The sequence below is a fragment of the Corythoichthys intestinalis genome, chromosome 1 (assembly GCF_030265065.1).
Source record: "Corythoichthys intestinalis isolate RoL2023-P3 chromosome 1, ASM3026506v1, whole genome shotgun sequence".
Classification (NCBI taxonomy): Eukaryota; Metazoa; Chordata; class Actinopteri; order Syngnathiformes; family Syngnathidae; genus Corythoichthys; species Corythoichthys intestinalis.
In genome coordinates, this window is record NC_080395.1 from 75172317 (window position 1) to 75192954 (window position 20638).

Consider the following 20638-nt stretch of genomic DNA (forward strand, 5'->3'; position numbering starts at 1 on the left):
ATTCTCGAAATTGGACAATAGAAGATTGGAAAAACGTTGCCTGGTCTGATGAGTCTCGATTTCTGCTGCGACATTCGGATGGTAGGGTCAGAATTTGGCGTCAACAACATGAAAGCATGGCTCCATCCTGCTTTGTATCAACGGTTCAGGCTGGTGGTGGTGGTGTAATGGTGTGGGGAATATTTTCTTGGCACTCTTTGGGCCCCTTGGTCCCAAGTGAGCATCGTTTGAACGCCACAGCCTACCTGAGTATTGTTGCAGACCATGTCCATCCCTTTATGACCACAATGTACCCAACTTCTGATGGCTACTTTCAGCAGGATAATGTGCCATGTCATAAAGTTGGAATCATCTCAGACTGGTTTCTTGAACATGACAACGAGTTCACTGTAGTCAAAAGGCCTCCACAGTAACCAGATCTCAATCCAATAGAGCATCTTTGGGATGTGGTGGAACGGGAGATTCACATCATGGATGTGCAGCCGACAAATCTGCACCAACTGTGTGATGCCATCATGTCAATATGGACCAAACTCTCTGAGGAATGCTTCCAGCACCTTGTTGAATCTATGCCACTAAGAATTGAGGCAGTTCTGAAGGCAAAAGTGGGTCCAACCCGTTACTAGCATGGTGTACCTAATAAAGTGGCCGGTGAGTGTATATATATATATATATATATATATATATATATATATATTATGGACAGTAACAGCTGTAATAATAGCAATGCTAACTATGCTGTATATATACCGTATTGGCCCGAATATAAAACAGTGTTTTTTGCATTGAAATAAGACTGAAAAAGTGGGAGTCATCTTATATTCGAGGTCTAGACCTTATACCCATTCACAACGTTAGATGGCGGCAGATATCATTGAAGCGAATGCTGAACTTGAGGAGTAATGTTCTGTCATGACAGATCTCAGCTACTCTCAAGTTTAACCAGTTTACATTATTTAATGCAATGTTTTTCCTGATTCAGATTTGTTTCAAGACTACAGTTACAGTTAGACCTCACTTTGATGGTTAATGCAGTCATTGCAATTATGTTGTTTTATCACAATAGATTGGTTTATTTACATTTCAAAAACCAGAAGCCATTCATTTACAAATGTGATCACACTTTAGTTTACTTATTTAAATTTTCAGATATTAAGATTTGAATGAGGCAAAATAACATGCTTTTTCTCTCAAATACATTGTTATAATAATTTGTTTCAGATGTACTGTAATTATTTTCTGTATAAAAATTAATTTGGTGTTCAAAAAGTCTTTTTTAAAACTAGAATCTTGAAAAAGAAGGGGTCGTCTTATAAATAGGGCCGTCTTATATTCAGGCCAACACGGTATATTAAAAAAATTAAAATTGAAATATTTCATAAGGCATAATTAGAGCATTGAATAAGTCAATAACTAAAAACAGCACAATTTTTTTGAAGGTCCCTAATTTTTGATAATGGCAATTTTATATAAAAAGTTACACTAGCAGTATTTTGACCATTTAAATAAAATCAACAAGAACTGACCCAGAAATGACCCAAAATAAACAGGAAAAGACTGAAAATCAACAGCAAATGACCTGAAATGGCCCAAAATTAAACTCAATGGTTGCCACTGACCGCCTTAGACGTCCAATCCATTTGAAGTTCACTTCAAATGAATTAGACTTCTACTAGTGATAAACTCAATTCAATTGACAGCAAAAGGATGAAAAGAGCCTGTTTTTCTGTTTATTGCTTGTGTAGTAAAATATTGCAGAATTTTTCCTGACCCAAGTATAGTTAATTTTTATATAGCGATATTATGAGTTAATCGTTATCGTGAGCCTTGTATCGCAAATCACATTGTATTAGATATACCCAGAGGTTCCCACACCTAGTGACAACAGGTTAAGATTAATGTCTGTTGATGCGGGAATAAGATTAAATTAGATTTCACTGTCATGCCTTATCATTTAGCTCAGTGGTAGGTCTCCACTTTCACTGATTACTACATTGTATGTTGGATAATCTAATAATAATAATGTCTGCTCTTCCCTTCTGTACCTCATTCTTTTCCCACAGCGTCAGCTCCGGTTTCTCCTGCTCCAATTTTTGTGAACGGTCCACGACAAAGTAGATGATATAGATGCTGCCAGCTAGAGACATCAGCACTAGGATATTGGCTAATAAGCGCAGGCTAATCAGAACAGCCCTGAAGAATTACACAGAAAGACATGGTATTGTAAATCATTTCAAGAAGGCTTCATTTGGTAAAATTGAGCTCTAATTACTTTTGAGATACATGTGCATGCATAATGTTATTGTACTGTATGCATAAGTAGTTTTATAATTAATGTTTCAAAATAAAGTACAGCATATCCTGATCACATATTTGTGCACCCAAGTCATAAAAGTAATAAAAAGTCATCAAAACACTCAGGTGACTTGAAGTTCCGCTCTGAGACCCCCAATTTGTCCAACTTTCAAAATTGTCCGATATGCATGTGTGATACATCATTGGAAAGCTTAAAATCTCGACAGTGCGAAAATGCGACAGTAACAAAAAAATACAATTAAGCGATAATTATGAGGTAGATATCCGTGACTTTTTTACTGACACCATTTTTTTCATTGTGACGTAATTTGTTTAAAAGTTTAAAATATGCGAGTGAATAATTTATTAAAGTCAAAATATTACACATCAATTACTGATTCAAAGCTAAAAATGACAGACATTTTGAATAATAAATATAATTAATTACCTTCGTTTTATGGCTGGGTTGAAACAAAAATGTTTGTGCGACGTCTGTAAATGGGGGTTTCCAGGGTAAAATGGTCAAAATAAAAATAGTTCAGGGGCTTAATGCGCATGAATCTGCTATGGCAGCATATAGACATATTGTTCTGTCAAACACAACAGTTGTTTTGGCTTAAAATACAGCAGTTTCTTTTAAAGAGGAGTGCAAGAGCAGAAACTGTTTTTTCAGTCTTGTCTGTGTTTTCCGCCATATATATTTTTTGACAAAACTATCCTTGCATGTTATCTATAAAAAAGGGCTAGTGCAGAAGTGACTTAAACTAAGTGAAGAAATATACGGTACATACAGTGGTATGTGAAAGTTTGGGCACCCCTGATAATTTTTTAAAATTTTCCATTGTAAATCACTGATTGTTTGGAACAAACATTTCAATTAAATATATCATATAGCAGATGAACAGATTAATATTTGAGGATTGGAATTAAGTTAATAAGATAAACAGAAAATGCATAATAATTATTTAAACTAAAATAGGCCGGTGCATAAATTTGGGCACCCCTACAGAAAAACAATCAATATTTAGTAGAAGCCTCCTTTTGCTGAAATAACACCCTCTAAACGCTTCCTAAAGCTTTCAATGAGGGTCTGTATTTGGTTAAAAAGTTATTTTTTTTTACCAGTCTTTAGCAATTCACCTCCAGCTCAGTCAGGTTTGATAGCTGCCGAACATGAAGAGCCCGTTTCAAAGCAGACCACAGATTTTCAATAATATTCAGGTCTGGGGACTGAGATGGCCATTCTAGAGCGTAGCGCTTGTTTCTCTGCATGAATGCCTTAGTAGATTTAGAACAGTGTTTAGGGTCATTGTCTTGTCAAACTATTTAGCTTCTGCGCAACTTACACTTTGTCACTGACTCTGGAAGATTGTTTGCAAGAATCTCTTGATTGGCCGTGCTTGCGCTGGACACATAACCCCATAACATGATGGGACCACCGCCAAATTTCAGGGTGAGTAGCTAGTGTTTGTCTTGGAAGGCTGTGTTCTCCATATGCTATGCAAACTGCCATGCACTTTGTTTTATCAGCCCACAGAACCTTATTCCAAAAGCAGGCTGGTTTTTCCAAATGTGCTTTCCCATGTGCTCTCCCATATTTCCACTCTTCAGATAAGATGCAAAGAGGAGAACAATTTGCAATTTGCCGCCTAAAATACACTTTCTCACAATAGGCTTGTGAGAAATGTACTTGTACTTGTAGGTCAAGGTTAAGTCACCATTATCAAACAAATTTTGAGTTCCAAAAATTAGTACTAAAGATTTTCTAATCAATACAAACACAACGGTGCCCAAATTTATGCACCGCGCTATTTTTGTTTGAATAATTATTAGACTCTTTCTGTTTATCCTATAAAATTCATTTCACTTGTCAAATATTACTGTGTTAATCTACTATATGATATATTTTATTGACATATTTGTTCCCCCAAAAAATCAAAGATTTACTATCATGGGTGGCCAATCTTTTGCATACCACTGTATAAACTGTTGGGGAACTTGAGCAGCACAAAGATTGCAAACAAATTAGAGTTGAATATAGTGCCTGACATGAGTAAGTTTATATTTTAAAAAATAAATAAATAAATAAATAAAGGTGTTCATCCAATGCGATAAATTGAGCTATCTTGGCTGTGATCTTCTTAGCTTTTTCGTTGTTCATTTTCTCTTTGTACTGCAAAATTTATGACAGTATTTATATTGTTTGTTCTGTCCCATTTGGCCCTTATACAGATAGTCCATCGAAAACTGGATACATTATCGTTTTAATTTATGGCTTGCTCCCTGCTCTTTGCTCGTCAGGCGTGCACTGGAGTTGCTTATTAAAGTTAACACTGATTGAGCGCTGCATGTGTGAATCATCATTTAACTCTTTCCAATGCTAAATGTGACTAAATACATTGAACACACACACAAAAAAAACATTTTTTTGTTTTGTTTTTTTGGGGGGTGGGGTTACGCTACTTTGCGGTCCTTTACTTAGTGTGGCGGGTTCTGGGTTCAGGTACTGGCAAGTTTTCTTCCTGCTTGTTTTTACTTTCGCTGTTTTGTCTGTGTTGTAGTAGTGACCTTGCCTAGGATAAAAATCACATGTATCGATTTTTCTTGATTTTTTTTTCTTGCTTTGCACTCCTTTAATTTTTTTTTTTTAATCTTTTACATGCCAAATGTTTTCCACCTCGTTCTAACGTGCTGAAAATGACATGATCGTGTGATTAGTTTGGGGAAATCGCTACTCAAAATATAGAAGAATGGGCAAAGTGAACTAACTATTCAAGAAGGATTAAAGGGCAGTGCTATGAAATTACGACAGAAATTGACTTTAAAATGCTAGTAGAGCATATTTTTGACACAAATCCATCAAAAATGTGACAGAAAAGGCTTTTTAAAATGAAATAAGATACTAATTAGTCTTCCTTTCTCAGATGCCTTGGCCCGCCCAACAAAAGATGAATGAGGTCACACCAGAATGAGCTGCAAATTTTTGTAGTCTGATAGCATGCTAGCTGTCTATTCTTTTGATGACATGTGACCATTCTGTCAACATGTACTAGTTAGCGTAGCGCTAGAAAGCTAGACATGATCATGATTCTGGTTGTGATGCCACTGCTGATGCGGTTTTGGGTGGAATAACTAACAAAACGATAAAAACCATCCATATTTAATTGCCAAATCAGTTTTCTACATGCAGTTATTTTCATTTTTTGACGTGGTCACCATTTCATAGCACCATTGAACATAAAAAACGTAAACCTTAATTGATGACACAAGATGCAAAACCAGGATACCTACAGACTTGTATCTTTCTTCTTTTCCTGTTCTTCAACAATGGCTTCCTATAAGGAAAACACCGACTATGAATGTTTAAGAATAAAGGCAAAATGGAGTGTAATTTAATGAAATTAGATAAATTAAGTCCTAAAATATCTGTCAAATCATAGTGACCATTTTGCATCATTATTTCCTGAATATTAAAAGCAATTAGGGAATAGTCTGACCCTGATGTTGTTGACAATGGCCGCTCCTTTGCTCTCTGCAGCTTCTGGATTTCCAATCAAGTAATCCCAAGCACAAAACACTCTCCAGCAGAATGTGAAGTTCTCGTCCGAGGCACTGGCTAGACTTAGTCGTGAATTCTTGGCCATTCTGAATAAACACGATGACAGTTAAAAGAATCAAAAACGGGCAATAAAAAATCTTGTACATAAGATGTTGTATATCTCCTTCGCATTAGCATCAGGCTAGAAAATATAGTCAATCTGATTTGTTGATTGTCAGTGATACAACTGTAGCTGGAGTAAAATATAAAGAACAAGCTGTTGAGACACTTCTACACAGTTAGTCCGTAAATTTCATCTGGCCACTACTTTCCTTCGCTCCTTCCCTCAGGTTGTCACTATTGAGCTATCTGTACACTGAAACAGGCAACATTCTAACAGCTTTTTTCCTCTGGCTATTAACTTTTTAATCAGTTTACTTATGAGTTCATAATGGCGCTTTGCCGAAACGGTTGACAATTTTTACACGTTTGTGTTCTGGCTGTACTGTCGTTTATTCCTGTAACCCCGTTATTTATGTTGACATTACCCTGCTTACAGGTAGCTGGGATAGGCTCTAACAACCCGCGCAGCTCTCGTGAAGATTAAGTGGAAAGGGAAATGAATGAATAGATGTACATACAATGCAGATGAATAAGTATTTTAACACCCTGCTATTTTGCAAGTGCTCCCACTTAGAAATCATGGAGGGGCCTGAATTTTTTATCGTGGGTGCATGTCCACTGTGAGAGAGATAATCTAAAAAGAAAAATCCAGAAATCACAAAGTATGGTTTTGTAACAATTACTGTAATTTGTGTGATACAGCTGCAAATAAGTATTTGAACACCTGAGAAAACGAATGTAAACATTTGATACAGTAACCTTTGTTTGCAATTACAGAGGTCAAACGTTTACTGTCGTTTTCCACCAGGTTTGCACACATTGCAGGAAGGATGTTGGCCCACTCCTCCACACAGATCTTCTCTAGATCAGTCAAGTTTGATTTTGAGCTCCCTCCAAAGGTTTTCTATTAGGTTTAGGTCTGGAGACTGGCCAAGCCATGCTATAAGCTTGATATGCTTCTTATGGAGCCACTCCTTGGTTTTCCTGGCTGTGTGCTTTGGGTCACTGTCATGTTGGAAGGCCCAGCCATGACCCATCTTCAATGCTCTGACTAAGGGAAGGAGGCTGTTCCCCAAAATCTCACAATACAGGGCCCCAGTCATCCTCTCTTTAATAAATTGCACTCGTCCTGTCCTATGTGCAGAAAAAAAACAAAGCATGATGCTACCATGCTTCAAAGTAGGGATGGTGTATCATTCTTCTTCCCCCAAACACAGTTCGTGGAATTATTACCAAAAAGTCCTATTTTACTCACGTCTGACCACAAAACTTGCTCCCATGACTCATCTGCATCATCCTAATGGTCATAGGCAAACTTAAGACAGGCCTTGACATGTGCCGGTTTAAGCAGGGGAACCTTAAGCGCTATGCATAATTTCAAACCATGACATCTTATTGTATTACCAACAGTAACGTTTGGAAACAATGGTCCCAGCTCTTTTCAGGTCAACTCCTGTCATGTAGTTCTGGGCTGATTCCTCACATTTTCTATGATTATTGAGACCCCACAAGGTGATATCTCAAATGGGGCTCCACTCCGATTAAGATTGACTGTTGTGTTTAGCTTCTTCCATATTCTAATGATTGCTCCAACAGAGGACCTTTTTTCACCAAGCTGCTTTGCACTTGCTCTGTCTCTGGTGTTTTTGGACAGCTCTTTGGTCTTGGCCCTGTTACAAGTTTGAGTCTTACTGATTGTGTGGGGTGGACAGGTGTCTCTATGAGGCTATCAACCTCAAACAGGTGGATCTGATTCAGGATAATACATGGAGTTGAAGTGGACTTTTAATAGCCGGACTAACAGCTTTTTCAGGGTCCGAATTCTAGCTGATACACAGGCTTTTACATACTTATTTGCAGCTGTATCACATAAATAAATTGATATAAAAAAAACATGCATTGTGATTTCTGGATTTTTCTTTATAAATTATCTCTCACAGTGGAAATGCACCTATGATGAAAATTTCAGACTCCTACATGATTTCTAAGTGCAAAATAGCAGGGTGTTCAAATACTTATTTTCTTCACTGTACATAGTTTACATACCAGTGTTGTTTTTATTAACGATGATGCTACTGAAAATATTTCGTTGACAAAGTTTTTTCATGATGAAAATGGGCTAAAAGCCCCTCTTTGAGACTGCAACAAAATGAGAAGATCACCAGTTTTTCTCTAACGAGACGAAATTCAGACATACGCTGAACTCCGGTTAAATCCCAGGATTTAAATGGATAGCCCTTATGTCTGAGAGCAAGACTGACACGGACATTAATTATATAATTATATTATTCATTTAATTATATTATAATTATAAAATTATATTAACATTAACATTATACTAGGACGGGTTGCGTCCTAGTATAATGTTCCTGCACAGAGAGCCCCGAGTCACCAACATGGGACAAATCTGAAAGTGTCCAACCTGGAGAATTCCCAGTACATTTCCCAACGTCTAAAGGCCATTACATGTGTCATCTTTCACAGGTATTTAACGTGATATAAATCTAAAAGTGGCTAAAGTTTCTGTCATAATGGGTGATATTTGCTTGTTGTACATGTAGAGTGGTATAAAAAAGTACCTGAACCTTTTGGAATTCCTAAAATTTCCTTATAAAATCACCATCAAATGTGATCTGATCTTTGTCAAAATCACATAGATATAAAAACAGTGTATGCTTTAATTAAAACCACCCAAACACTTATAGGTTTTCATATTGTAGGCAACCAATGACAGAAGGGGGAAAATATGTAAGTGAACCATCACATTTAATATTTTGTGCCCCCCCCACCCCCCCATCCCTTTGGCAGCAATACCTTCAACCAGAAGCTTCCTGTAGCTGCAGATCAGTCTGGCACATCGATCAGGACAAATCTTGGCCCATTCTTTTCTACAAAACTGCTGTAGTTCAGTCAGATTCCTGGGATCTCTGGCATGAATCACTGACCCTAGGTAATGCCAAAACATCTCAATGGGGTTCAAGTCTGGACTTTGACTTTGCCACACCGGAAGGTGTATTTTGTTCTTCTGGGACCATTCTCCGTTGCAATTTGTTGTTGTGTCATCCTAGATTTAACAATAACCTTGCTTGACTCTTGATATGACTGCTTCAACATGTTAATTTCTTGCCTTCTAAATTCTTCAAAAGAGCTGTGCTCTTCAAAATAATGGAGTTTCAAATTTTCACTTTTTCTCAGCGCAACTGTCTTTAAACATATTAAGCACATAGGTTTGGTACTTTCAGTTGTTAAAATGGACGCATATTTGTCACTCCATTCCTCATTGAAACGGCGATTTTCGTTCTCCACATTTCTTCTCTTGGTCAACTTTGAGCATGCCATTTGTTAGATTCGGTTTTGATATTTGACTAAAAATGAAACAGAATTTAGCGATAGAATAGTAGCACATAGCGACAGATCGGCGAATCATACAAATAAGACATAGGTTTAAAAAAAAGTTTGGGTTTATTTATTTTATTTTTTATTTTTTTTCTTGAAACGTGCCATTTGGTCTGGGTCCGCAGAGAGGTGTGCCGTGGTCCTGCCGGGGACCGCGGTCCGCTAATTGAGGAGACTCCGGTCCTATAGGAACCACAATACCCCCGTCCTCCACAAACTGCACTGGCTTCCTATTTCATACAGGATACAGTTCAAAATCATCCTTTTCACTTACAAAGCACTCAATAACTTGGCCCCTCTCTATCTCACAGACCTTCTCTGTCCCCACACCCCCTCCCGTCACCTCCGCTCTTTAAATGGAAACATCCTCGTTCTGCCCCAACAAAGAACACACCGAACTTGGGTGGACAGAGCCTTCTCCGTTGCTGCCCCCTCCCTTTGGAACTCACTCCCTAAACCCATCCGTACCTGTTCAGACCTTCCCAAATTAAAAAAAACTGTTAAAAACTCACCTTTTTAAACTAGCTTTTAACTTATAATTATTTTCTTTATTGTTTTGTTCTGTTCACGTTGTTTGTTGTTTCAACTGTAAAGCATCTTTGAGCATTGGTAAAAGTGCTCAACAAATAAAATGTATTATTATTATACAATTATAAAGCATTTGCATTCCAAGGAATATGAAAATTACTTTCTCAACAGGATGATGAAACTGTAGGCGAAGACAGCCATCCCAACCAAAAAGTAAGCAAGGGGCAACCGGTATCCTGCGCTGCCAATTTTCCTCACCCTCCCGTAATAGCCGTAAAATAACACGGAGTATTGCAAGTAACCCTGTGGGGAATGAAAATACAAACACAAAGAACATTTGACAGTAACATTTTCTTGTATTCTAATAGCAGAGGTGGGTTTAGTGGCCAAAAAAATTTCCTCAAGTAAGAGTAGCATTACTTCAAAATAATATTACACAAGCAAAAGTAGTCATCACAAATGTTTACTCAAGTACAAGTAAAAAACTATTCAATGACAAGAATACTCAAGTAATTAGGTTTTTTTTTACACAATGGTGTATTTTTTTCAGCACGTCATCTACAGTGCCTTGCAAAAGTTTTCGGCCCCCTTGAATCTTGCAACCTTTCGCCACATTTCAGGCTTCAAACATAAAGATATGAAATTTAATTTTTTTGTCAAGAATCAACAACAAGTGGGACACAATCGTGAAGTGGAACAACATTTATTGGATGATTGAAACTTTTTTAACAAATAAAAAACTGAAAAGTGGGGCGTGCAATATTATTCGGCCCCTTTACTTTCAGTGCAGCAAACTCACTCCAGAAGTTCAGTGAGGATCTCTGAATGATCCAATGTTGTCCTAAATGACCGATGATGATAAATAGAATCCAAATGTGTGTAATCAAGTCTCCGTATAAATGCACCTGCTCTGTGATAGTCTCAGGGTTCTGTTTAAAGTGCAGAGAGCATTATGAAAACCAAGCAACACACCAGGCAGGTCCGAGATACTGTTGTGGAGAAGTTTAAAGCCGGATTTGGATACAAAAAGATTTCCCAAGCTTTAAACATCTCAAGGAGCACGGTGCAAGCCATCATATTGAAATGGAAGGAGCATCAGACCACTGCAAATCTACCAAGACCCGGCCGTCCTTCCAAACTTTCTTCTCAAACAAGGAGAAAACTGATCAGAGATGCAGCCAAGAGGCCCATGATCACTCTGGATGAACTGCAGAGATCTACAGCTGAGGTGGGAGAGTCTGTCCATAGGACAACAATCAGTCGTACACTGCACAAATCTGGCCTTTATGGAAGAGGGGCAAGAAGAAAGCCATTTCTCAAAGATATCCATAAAAAGTCTCGTTTAAAGTTTGCCACAAGCCACCTGGGAGACACACCAAACATGTGGAAGAAGGTGCTCTGGTCAGATGAAACCAAAATTGAACTTTTTGGCCACAAAGCAAAACGATATGTTTGGCGTAAAAGCAACACAGCTCATCACCCTGAACACACCATCCCCACTGTCAAACATGGTGGTGGCAGCATCATGGTTTGGGCCTGCTTTTCTTCAGCAGGGACAGGGAAGATGGTTAAAATTGACGGGAAGATGGATGCAGCCAAATACAGGAACATTCTGGAAGAAAACCTGTTGGTATCTGCACAAGACCTGAGACTGGGACGGAGATTTATCTTCCAACAGGACAATGATCCAAAACATAAAGCCAAATCTACAATGGTATGGTTCAAAAATAAACGTATCCAGGTGTTAGAATGGCCAAGTCAAAGTCCAGACCTGAATCCAATCGAGAATCTGTGGAAAGAGCTGAAGACTGCTGTTCACAAACACTGTCCATCCAACCTCACTGAGCTCGAGCTGTTTTGCAAGGAAGAATGTGCAAAACTGATAAAAACATACCCCAAGCGACTTGCAGCTGTAATTGGAGCAAAAGGTGGCGCTACAAAGTATTAACGCAAGGGGGCTGAATAATATTGCACGCCCCACTTTTCAGTTTTTTATTTGTTAAAAAAGTTTAAATTATCCAATAAATTTTGTTCCACTTCACGATTGTGTCCCACTTGTTGTTGATTCTTGACAAAAAATTAAAATTTTATATCTTTATGTTTGAAGCCTGAAATGTGGCGAAAGGTTGCAAGGTTCAAGGGGGCCGAATACTTTTGCAAGGCACTGTATTTTGGACTGTTATTATTACTTTTATTATATTGTACTGTAACCTATTACATGACCCTATGAGGCCAAAAAAATACACAAAAACTCATCAAATTCCAACTAGAAATTTACACATCAAACGTCCAAAGAGCATGAGTGCCCTCAAGTGCAGAAAAAAATTTCCTACTATGAAATTTAAAATATAACATCTTTGATATTCCGCAGTCTATCGGTGCCAAATAAGGACCTGGGAGACAGGTTGAAATCCGTGCTATCGATGTACGTTTAAGGCAGCACTGAATAGTGTGAAATACAGTGGTACGTCGATATACGATCGCATCAAAACGTAAAATTGGACTCGTCATTTGTCTCGACATATGTACCATTTATGAAAGTTCCATTTATGAGAGTGTTGCAAGATGGACGCAATGCGGAATTTTGTGAGAGAAGTCAACATGGGTCCCAAGGTTAGTGCAGGTGGTGAAAAAAGAAAAAGGTGACGCTTACCGTTGAAATTAAGCTGGAAAAGCTAAAACTGGTTAACTGGCTTGACAAAATGGCCGGAATATGTCTACGATCTTGACGGTCCTCCTCCTACTTCTGTTCGCCAGTCTTTATAAGTTAAGGTGACAATTATTATTGTGGTAACATCATCTAAGAAATCGCCAGCTTTGTCAGGTTTTTAATCATTTATTTCAGAACTTGTGCAACACAACATGGCCATTATCCGCCGTAGACGACGCCAACAACAACATGAAAAGAATAAGTAAAAACTCTACTGCACCTCTCTCACTCTCTCGTCAGTCACACCGTGCGTTCAGTAATAGCAAAACGCAACAGCCACATTACAACCCATTTTTTTACATTATAATTATTATTATAATTTATATTATTATTATGATTTATGTTTATCATTTATTTGTTTTGCTTTGAGTAATTGCGATTTGGTATTGTTCCAGCAGTATTTATTAAGGATTTAGCATTGGTTTTTGGGCTGTTGAATGAATTAATCAAATTATAATGTATTCTTATTGAAAAATCCTGGTCAAAATAGGACCATTTCTTCTTTCAAACCAAGTCCTGGAACGAATTAAAGTCGTATGTAGAGGTACCACTGAAGTTTTTTTTTTTTTTTTTTTTTTTTTTTCCAGCGCTTTAAAAACGTCATGTAATTGAACAGGCTGGTGTCATCATTAGATTTCCGACTGAAAGCTTGTGCGTTGTCATGTGACTGTATTGTTACATCTGATTGGTATAATGGAGTATCTGATTATTGTTGCAACGTCTCCTTGGTGAAATTGTTAGAGCATCTGTGCTGGCAAAATAATTCTAATCCAATTTGTAAATTATAGAGGAAAAATGTAACAACTTTAGTGTAGACCAAAGTAGCGCAGTAATGTTTCTTCTTTACAAATCTACTCCATAAAAAAAAGCTAAACTACTCTTAGAAGTACTTTTTTCTCTCAAAAAGTTACTCAAGTAAATTATGCAATAGAATCAAGGTGACGCGCTACTACCCACCTCTGACTAATAGAATTTAAGGGCGAGTTAAATTATCCTTGCTGTATGGTTGTACTAAATAACGCTTTACTAACACAGCATTCTGTCTGTATTAACATGGTTTAAAGATATTGATTGAACAGAAAGTCTTGCCCCAAGGGACCAGATGGTGTCCAGGTCTTGAGCAGAAGGCAAGTGCTCCTTGGGAATAGTTTTACTCCTCGTTGTTCCAAAAGGGGCTCCGGCAAGCAGCTAGCACAAGACAAATAACAGTATATCCAAACAATTACACAGATAATTCAGCAAAAAATGAAGTGTTTCTTTCCCGCGAGACAGATGCATGAATGTACAATGCAAAATTTATCATAGGACGAACTATGGTGTAAAACCGGTTAATCTAGGTTTATTCAGCAATATTACTTCTGGAAATTTGGGATGAACAGTTGCATCAATTCTTACTACAATGCATTGTGCACAATATGCGTCAACAATTTATTTATCCATAAATATGAATTTATCCATTTCCTTAACTCTTTCATTCATCTACCAAGCTGACAACAATAACCACCTTGAATATTTAATGCAACACCTAGCAAAAAGTATGGAATCACTAGTCTCACACGAGCACTCACTCAGACATTTTATCACGTAGAACAAACTCAGATAAAACCCTTGAAAAAATAATGAATTAGTTCAAAAGTGCAACTCTTTAGCATTCAGAAACACTAAAAGAAATTAATAAAAAACATTGTGGTGGTCAGTAAATATTACTTTAATAGACCAAGTGCAAGGAAATATATATGGAATCACTCCATTCTGAGAAAAAAATATAGAATCATGAGAAACAAACAAAGAAATAACAATCAAAACACGTCTCTGTCAGGGCCTCTGCTCCTCCTTCCTGAGCACTGGCCCACCTCTGGCAGGTGTGTGTGTTTTTATTCTGATTACAGAGTGGACGTCAGACGGGTGGAGCGGCCACAGGTGATGGCGATGATAATCAGCCCTCTTTAAAAGCAGTGGACGCCGCCACCTCGTCGCCCGATCAACGCGTCTGTTTGCTAAGTCAGTTGTATCTCGCATTCTTCACTTATTGCTCTGATCACCGGCTCACGACATTTTTTGCTCTCGTCCCAGGTCCTGTTTTTTGCGCGCCCCTTGTCGGATTTCATGCCTGCCTCCTTCCCGAGCTTTATCACCTCACGCCCACTCCACGACCCTGATCATCGACTTCCACTGTTTTTGTGTTGGACACAATAAAGCATTTTGGTTCATTGCCACACCGTGCCTGTGTCTGCATAAAGATCCCCTCCATTCCGGGAATCCTAACAATCTCTAGTATTTAGTAGCACCACCTCTGGCTTTTATGAAAGCTTGCAGTCTCTGAGGCATGGACTTGATGAGTATTCTTCATCACTTTGGTACCAACTCTCTTTCATTGCAGTTGCCAGATCATCCTTGCAGGTCGGAGTTTTGCTGTGGACCATTTTTTTCAATTTCCACGACAGGTTTTCAATAGGGTTGAGATCTGGGCTATTTGCAGGCCATAACAGTGACTGGATGAGTCTTTCTCCAAGGAATGCTTTAACAGTTTTAGCTCTGTGGCATCATGCATTGTCATCTTGGAAAATGAGAAAAGATTTAACCTGCACAGCCATCTCCCCAGTGCCTTTGCCTGACCATATCATCAAGGACTGAGAAAATTTTGATGTTTTCTTCTTCTAAATCTCACTAGGAAATGCACCAAACAAAAGTTCCAACATCATCACCTTGTCCAATGCAGATTCCTGATTCTTGACAAGGTGACGCTGCTAAATCTCACTGGAAATGCACCAAACAAAAGTTCCAACACCATCACCTTGTCCAATGCAGATTCCTGACTGTTGACAAGGTGATGATGCTGGAACTTTTTTTTGGTGCTGTTCCAGTGAGATTTACAAAGATGAGTGCCTGAAGAAAACATCAAAATTCCCTCTGTCCTTGATGATATGGGGCTGCATGTCAGGCAAAGGCACTGGGGAGATGGCTGCACAGGTTAAATCTTCAAAAAATGCTGAAGTTTACATTGAAATTTTAGACACCTTTCTTATCCCTTCAATTAAAAATATGTTTGGCATTTTGGCATCATAATTCGCAATATTTCCGTAAAATAAATGCTAATCGCACGTTTTTTTTTTTTTTTTTTTGCTTTTGACCAGGAATCGAGACTTTTCAATGTCCGTATCTATAAAGAATTCAGGGATTTAAACATTTATTCACAAGAATTTTCAACAGAAAAAGCCCTTTGTTTACATATGGCGGCTGCAAATTTGCTTACTGACTAGCAACATAGTTCGCAATATTTACGTAAATTAAATGCTAACTACGTTTTTTTTTTGTTTTTTTTTGCTTTTAACCAAAAATCGAGACTGTTTTACAGTACATCCGTATATATAAAGAATTCAGGAATCTAAGCATTTATTCACAAGAATTTTGTTTGAATCGTGTTTCCACTTGGTCAGCTTTGACGGAGATAGTCGCCCTATGAATTGGCCCCGTGTCCCATCAATACATTATGAAGTCTATGGCCTGCAGTGGCTGGGTCGTTGGAGTCACAAAGCTTGTCGACTTGGCAACCGTATCTAAGCAGGCTGGAGCTTTTGCAAAAAGTCAATTCACTCGATTGATAAAAAAATATATATGTCGCAAATTCATCGAGTACTGCAGCAATATGAACGTATTTATTTAAACACAAGCAGCGCGGTAGCATACATGCATTTTCAATGTATAGATCTAGTAACATACTTTTGAGTTGGAAAACTCTAACACCGAAGACTCTGGAGTTTTGGGAGTTTTTCCTTGCCGACATGGAGGGTCTAAGGATGGGGGAAACCCAGGACTTGAATTGATTTATTCATCTTTGTTGCTTCATTTGCTGTTTCTGATTGTGTATCATATTGCCTCTGCAAAGCCCTTTGAGACAATGTTGTTGTGATCTAGGGCTATACAAATAAAATTGAATTGAATTGAATTAACATAAGTGTCATCCATGTCTACGTCTACACTAAAATGTGTGTCGCTCGCCACTACAGTCGCATCGCACCCAGTTTGTTGGCTTTCAGCTCAACAGGGATGACTTTCGCATTTCGCCGTCCCCTCCCTTGTGTTTTGCCCCTTAGTTTCACTACAGGCAAGTTATTTGGTTAATGTTATTCAATACAGTCGAGGCTTGTTATCAAAAAGCAACTAGCTGTAGTTAGTGTAACCACTGCTAGGTGTGATGGACACAGAACCAGACACATTGACAGAAAGGCAAATTCAGTCTATTTAATTTTTATAAAACATAATAATAGGCCACCATTTGAAATATCTCAGAAACCTCTCCTTGGCTGCATTCTTTACAAAAAAAAGGAATGGAAATCACAAACTGACAGAGCATTTCGTAAAGGTTGATGTTGAATGATACGATTCAGTGGTGAGCTTTGTCAAGGATCTAGGCACAGAGCACATTCTGTCCCAGCCAACAGAGCAGCAAAACGGTGGCCCTTAGCAACCACAGAGAAGATAACTCATGTAAGGTAATCGCTTGTGTTTCTGTGTTAGTGATAATAATTTACACTGCCCTTCCTTAGTGTTTGTCATCGGCAGAGAGGTTTCTAATTCGTAAGACTAAATTTAAATCCACAAACACCAGGATAGTACTGCAAATAGATGAAAAATTATAGGACGCCCACAACAACAACAACAACTGCAGTGCAATTACGTCATGAGTCGTGGTTGTTGTTATATATTTACTTACAACATACTTGATGTGTCTGCTTTTGTGTTGTAGACCTACATTCACCAAACCTTACGTTTGAAGGCTGTGGCATCATGTACTCATTTAATTTTTGGTGTTTAATAGCGATAAGCTGTAGACAACACATGTCCATGTGATCATTGGTAATGTTAATGTGATATTTGTTAGCCATAGTCTTTTCTGATTGATGACAAACAACTAAAGGCCATATGTCTTGAAAACAGAATGTGTACAACAAGACAAATGAAGAAGAAATGGGAGGAAGCTGGAGTCAAGGTATGTGACAGAACTGTGCAAAATCGCCTAAAGGAAATGGGATTTTCATACAGGAAAGCTAAAAGGAAACCATCATTGACACTTAAACAGAAAAGAACAAGACTGCAATGGGCTAAGGAGAGGCAATCATGTATTATGAATGACTGGATGAAGGTTATTTTTCCAGTGATTAGTCAAAAATCTGCATTGGACAAGGTGATGATGCTGGAACTTTTGTTTGGTGCCGTTCCATTGTGATTTACAAAGATGACTACCTGAAGAAAACATCAAAATTCCCTCAGTCCTTGATGATATGGGCTGCATGTCAGGCAAAGGCACTGGGGAGATGGCTGTGCAGGTTAAATCTTTTCTCATTTTCCAAGATAACAATGCATCATGCCACAGAGCTAAAACTGTTAAAGCATTCCTTGGAGAAAGACTCATCCAGTCAATGTCATGGCCTGCAAATAGCCCAAATATCAACCCTATTGAAAACCTGTGGTGAATATTGAAAAAAATGGTCCACAGCAAGGCTCCGACTTGCAAGAATGATCTGGCAACTGCAATCAAAGAGAGTTGGCACAGAATTGATGAAGAATACTCATCAAGTTGGGGGGGGTCACAGTTCGGTGTGGGTTCAGTACCACAGGAAAAACAAAAAGGCGTTTTTTTCACAGAATTTAAAATTTACAGTTTGTTAACCGTTACACTCTTATAAAGGTGAAATTAAAAATATTAAATGTAAAAAGTGTGACTGATGTGTTTGTTTTATTTTGAATGAAAAAATCTGTTCGATACAATCAGTTAATATAAACATCTTTAATGTGAAAGATGTTACAGAATGTATAATACTGTGTATAACCTGAAAAGTAATGTCAGTTACTTTGCTGAGTATCTAATTACTCTTACAATGAGCTATGTAACTGTAATTAATTTGTAACTTAAATTACTTTTTAAAGTAATATTAACAACACTGGCCGTTTGTACAAACTAGAAGTCACAGTGGCAAATATTATTTGACTTGGGCTTGTTCAAATACTTGGATTCATCGGTTTCTAATGGTCCCACATGCATCTATGAACATTGTTGTGGCATGATATACATAGTTTTAGCTCTACTGTAATAGAAATTGTATTATTTTAGTTGTTAGAAAAACGTATTGTAAAAATACTGTGAAAATAATATTGTCACGCACTGTTGTTAAGTGTAATCATGATGTCCTTAAACATTAAACACAGCAATCAAAACATGCATTAAAAATGATATATAACACACAATACTAACCTCCGGTAACACAATAAACGCTCCAGTCATAATGGTGAGAACAATGTTGATCCCAAATAACCAGCGAAGGAATATGAAGTAGGAAGCCACACCTGATCCAAAATGACCTCAAAATTGAGGGAAAGAAAATACATCAAAATTTATGCAGCGAACATCAACATTTATGTCATGAGATAAAGTAGCCAATGGTAGAAAAACAAATAGCTTTCACATATACTGTAGGTCAAAATTCATGTGTGTGTAAATCTACAATGTATTTTAAATAGCAGTAGGAGTGAACATACTTTCAATTTTCTTAATCCTCACTTCCCATGGAATAAACACAACAACAATGTTATAAAGCACTCGGGATAATTTCTTCAGCATCTGCAGAATGAGAAAAACATGGTTGGAGAAACAGCTGCCTCCCTTCAAACCTTTAATTATACATTATCTACATGTTTATTAAGGGAAAATGCAAACACTGTAAGAAAAAAAACATGGAATACAAAAAAAGAACATGAAGTTTTATCTTGCAGCACACAATTTTTATTTCTGTGCATTTGGATGTCTAACGCTGAAAATGACTAGATGGGCTCGTTCATTTCATGACATCCGATCTCTTGCCAAAACAGTAAACTACTCTGTAATTGCTCACCCCCTATGACCACCTCAAGCGAAAATCAGGGAAATACATATTGGCTACCTTATTTAAATAGGGCAATTAGGGTTATAAATAGGGTATTGAGACCAAAAGTCCCAGTTACCTGACACTGTAAATGCTAATATACAACTTAACATGATAAGTGTGCCAAACTCATTTTTAATCAACCTGTTGTGAACACAATTTTTTAATAAAGTAATAATTTGGGGCTGGAAAACGTGCGTTACTTGATGTATCTCAGTTAGGTCAAATTAACAAAAATTATTTTTAAGTTTGTGCCTGTGTTTTTGGGTGTTCTTTTAGACACGTGTAGATCTACCTTGTCAATTTCACGCTTTTCTGACACCAAAACATTCCCGCACACGCCCACGGTGAACCGTGCAGTCAACCAGAGCCCTCTTCAGCACCTTCACTTACTTCACTTACTTCACATCGATTTGGTAAGTAAATATTTTACTCTTTCATTAACTGTTTTATTGCAAGTGTAAAATATTGTAGCGGCTGTTACTTATCTGTTCCACCGAAAGGGATGATGGGTAGTTGTGGCAACCACAACTGAGAGTCAGTGGTGGATGAAGTACTCACTTTTTTTAATTTTTTTATTTTTTTTTACTTACGTAGAACAACGGATTCAGGTGTAAAAAATTAAGTACAAGTATCTGAGAAAAAAAATTACTCAAATAAAAGTATTTGCTTTACAAATAAAAAATTAAAGTATTTTTTCCTGATGCAAAAATGTAATATACCTATATATTAGATACAGTGCTGGCCAAAAGTATTGGCACCCCTGCAATTCTGTCACGTAACGCTCAATTTCTCCCAGAAAATGATTGCAATTACAAATGCTTTGGTAGTCATTTATTTTGCTTGCAATGAAAAAACACAAAAGGGAATGAAATAAAAAATTTAAAAATCCTTTTACACCAAACTCCAAAAACGGGCCGGACAAAAGTATTGGCAAATCATGTGCCATTAACAGCACCTGTCTCTTACTTGTGGCACATTACAGGTGGTGGCAATACCTAAATCACACTTGCACAAGGGCGTAGGTTTGGTCTCAACAATGGTAGGGACACTATAACAGTGTAACCTCCATGTACACTTTTTGCTGGGGACGGGACATTAATAGGACGAAACAGATTGGGTGAACAG

General features: G+C 37.7%; 1 protein-coding gene across 1 annotated transcript in view; it reads right to left on the reverse strand.

Moving 5' to 3' along the window:
• Window positions 1-20638, reverse strand: part of LOC130918044 (transmembrane channel-like protein 3) — a 114788-nt gene that overhangs the window by 51062 nt on the left and 43088 nt on the right. The window contains exons 4-10 of the mRNA XM_057839916.1: window positions 19128-19209; window positions 18844-18950; window positions 13680-13778; window positions 10041-10183; window positions 5793-5940; window positions 5587-5630; window positions 2046-2193 (exon numbers count right to left, since the gene is read on the reverse strand). Of these exons, the coding sequence (XP_057695899.1) occupies window positions 2046-2193; window positions 5587-5630; window positions 5793-5940; window positions 10041-10183; window positions 13680-13778; window positions 18844-18950; window positions 19128-19209 (771 nt within the window). The remainder of the gene's footprint in view (window positions 1-2045; window positions 2194-5586; window positions 5631-5792; window positions 5941-10040; window positions 10184-13679; window positions 13779-18843; window positions 18951-19127; window positions 19210-20638) is intronic.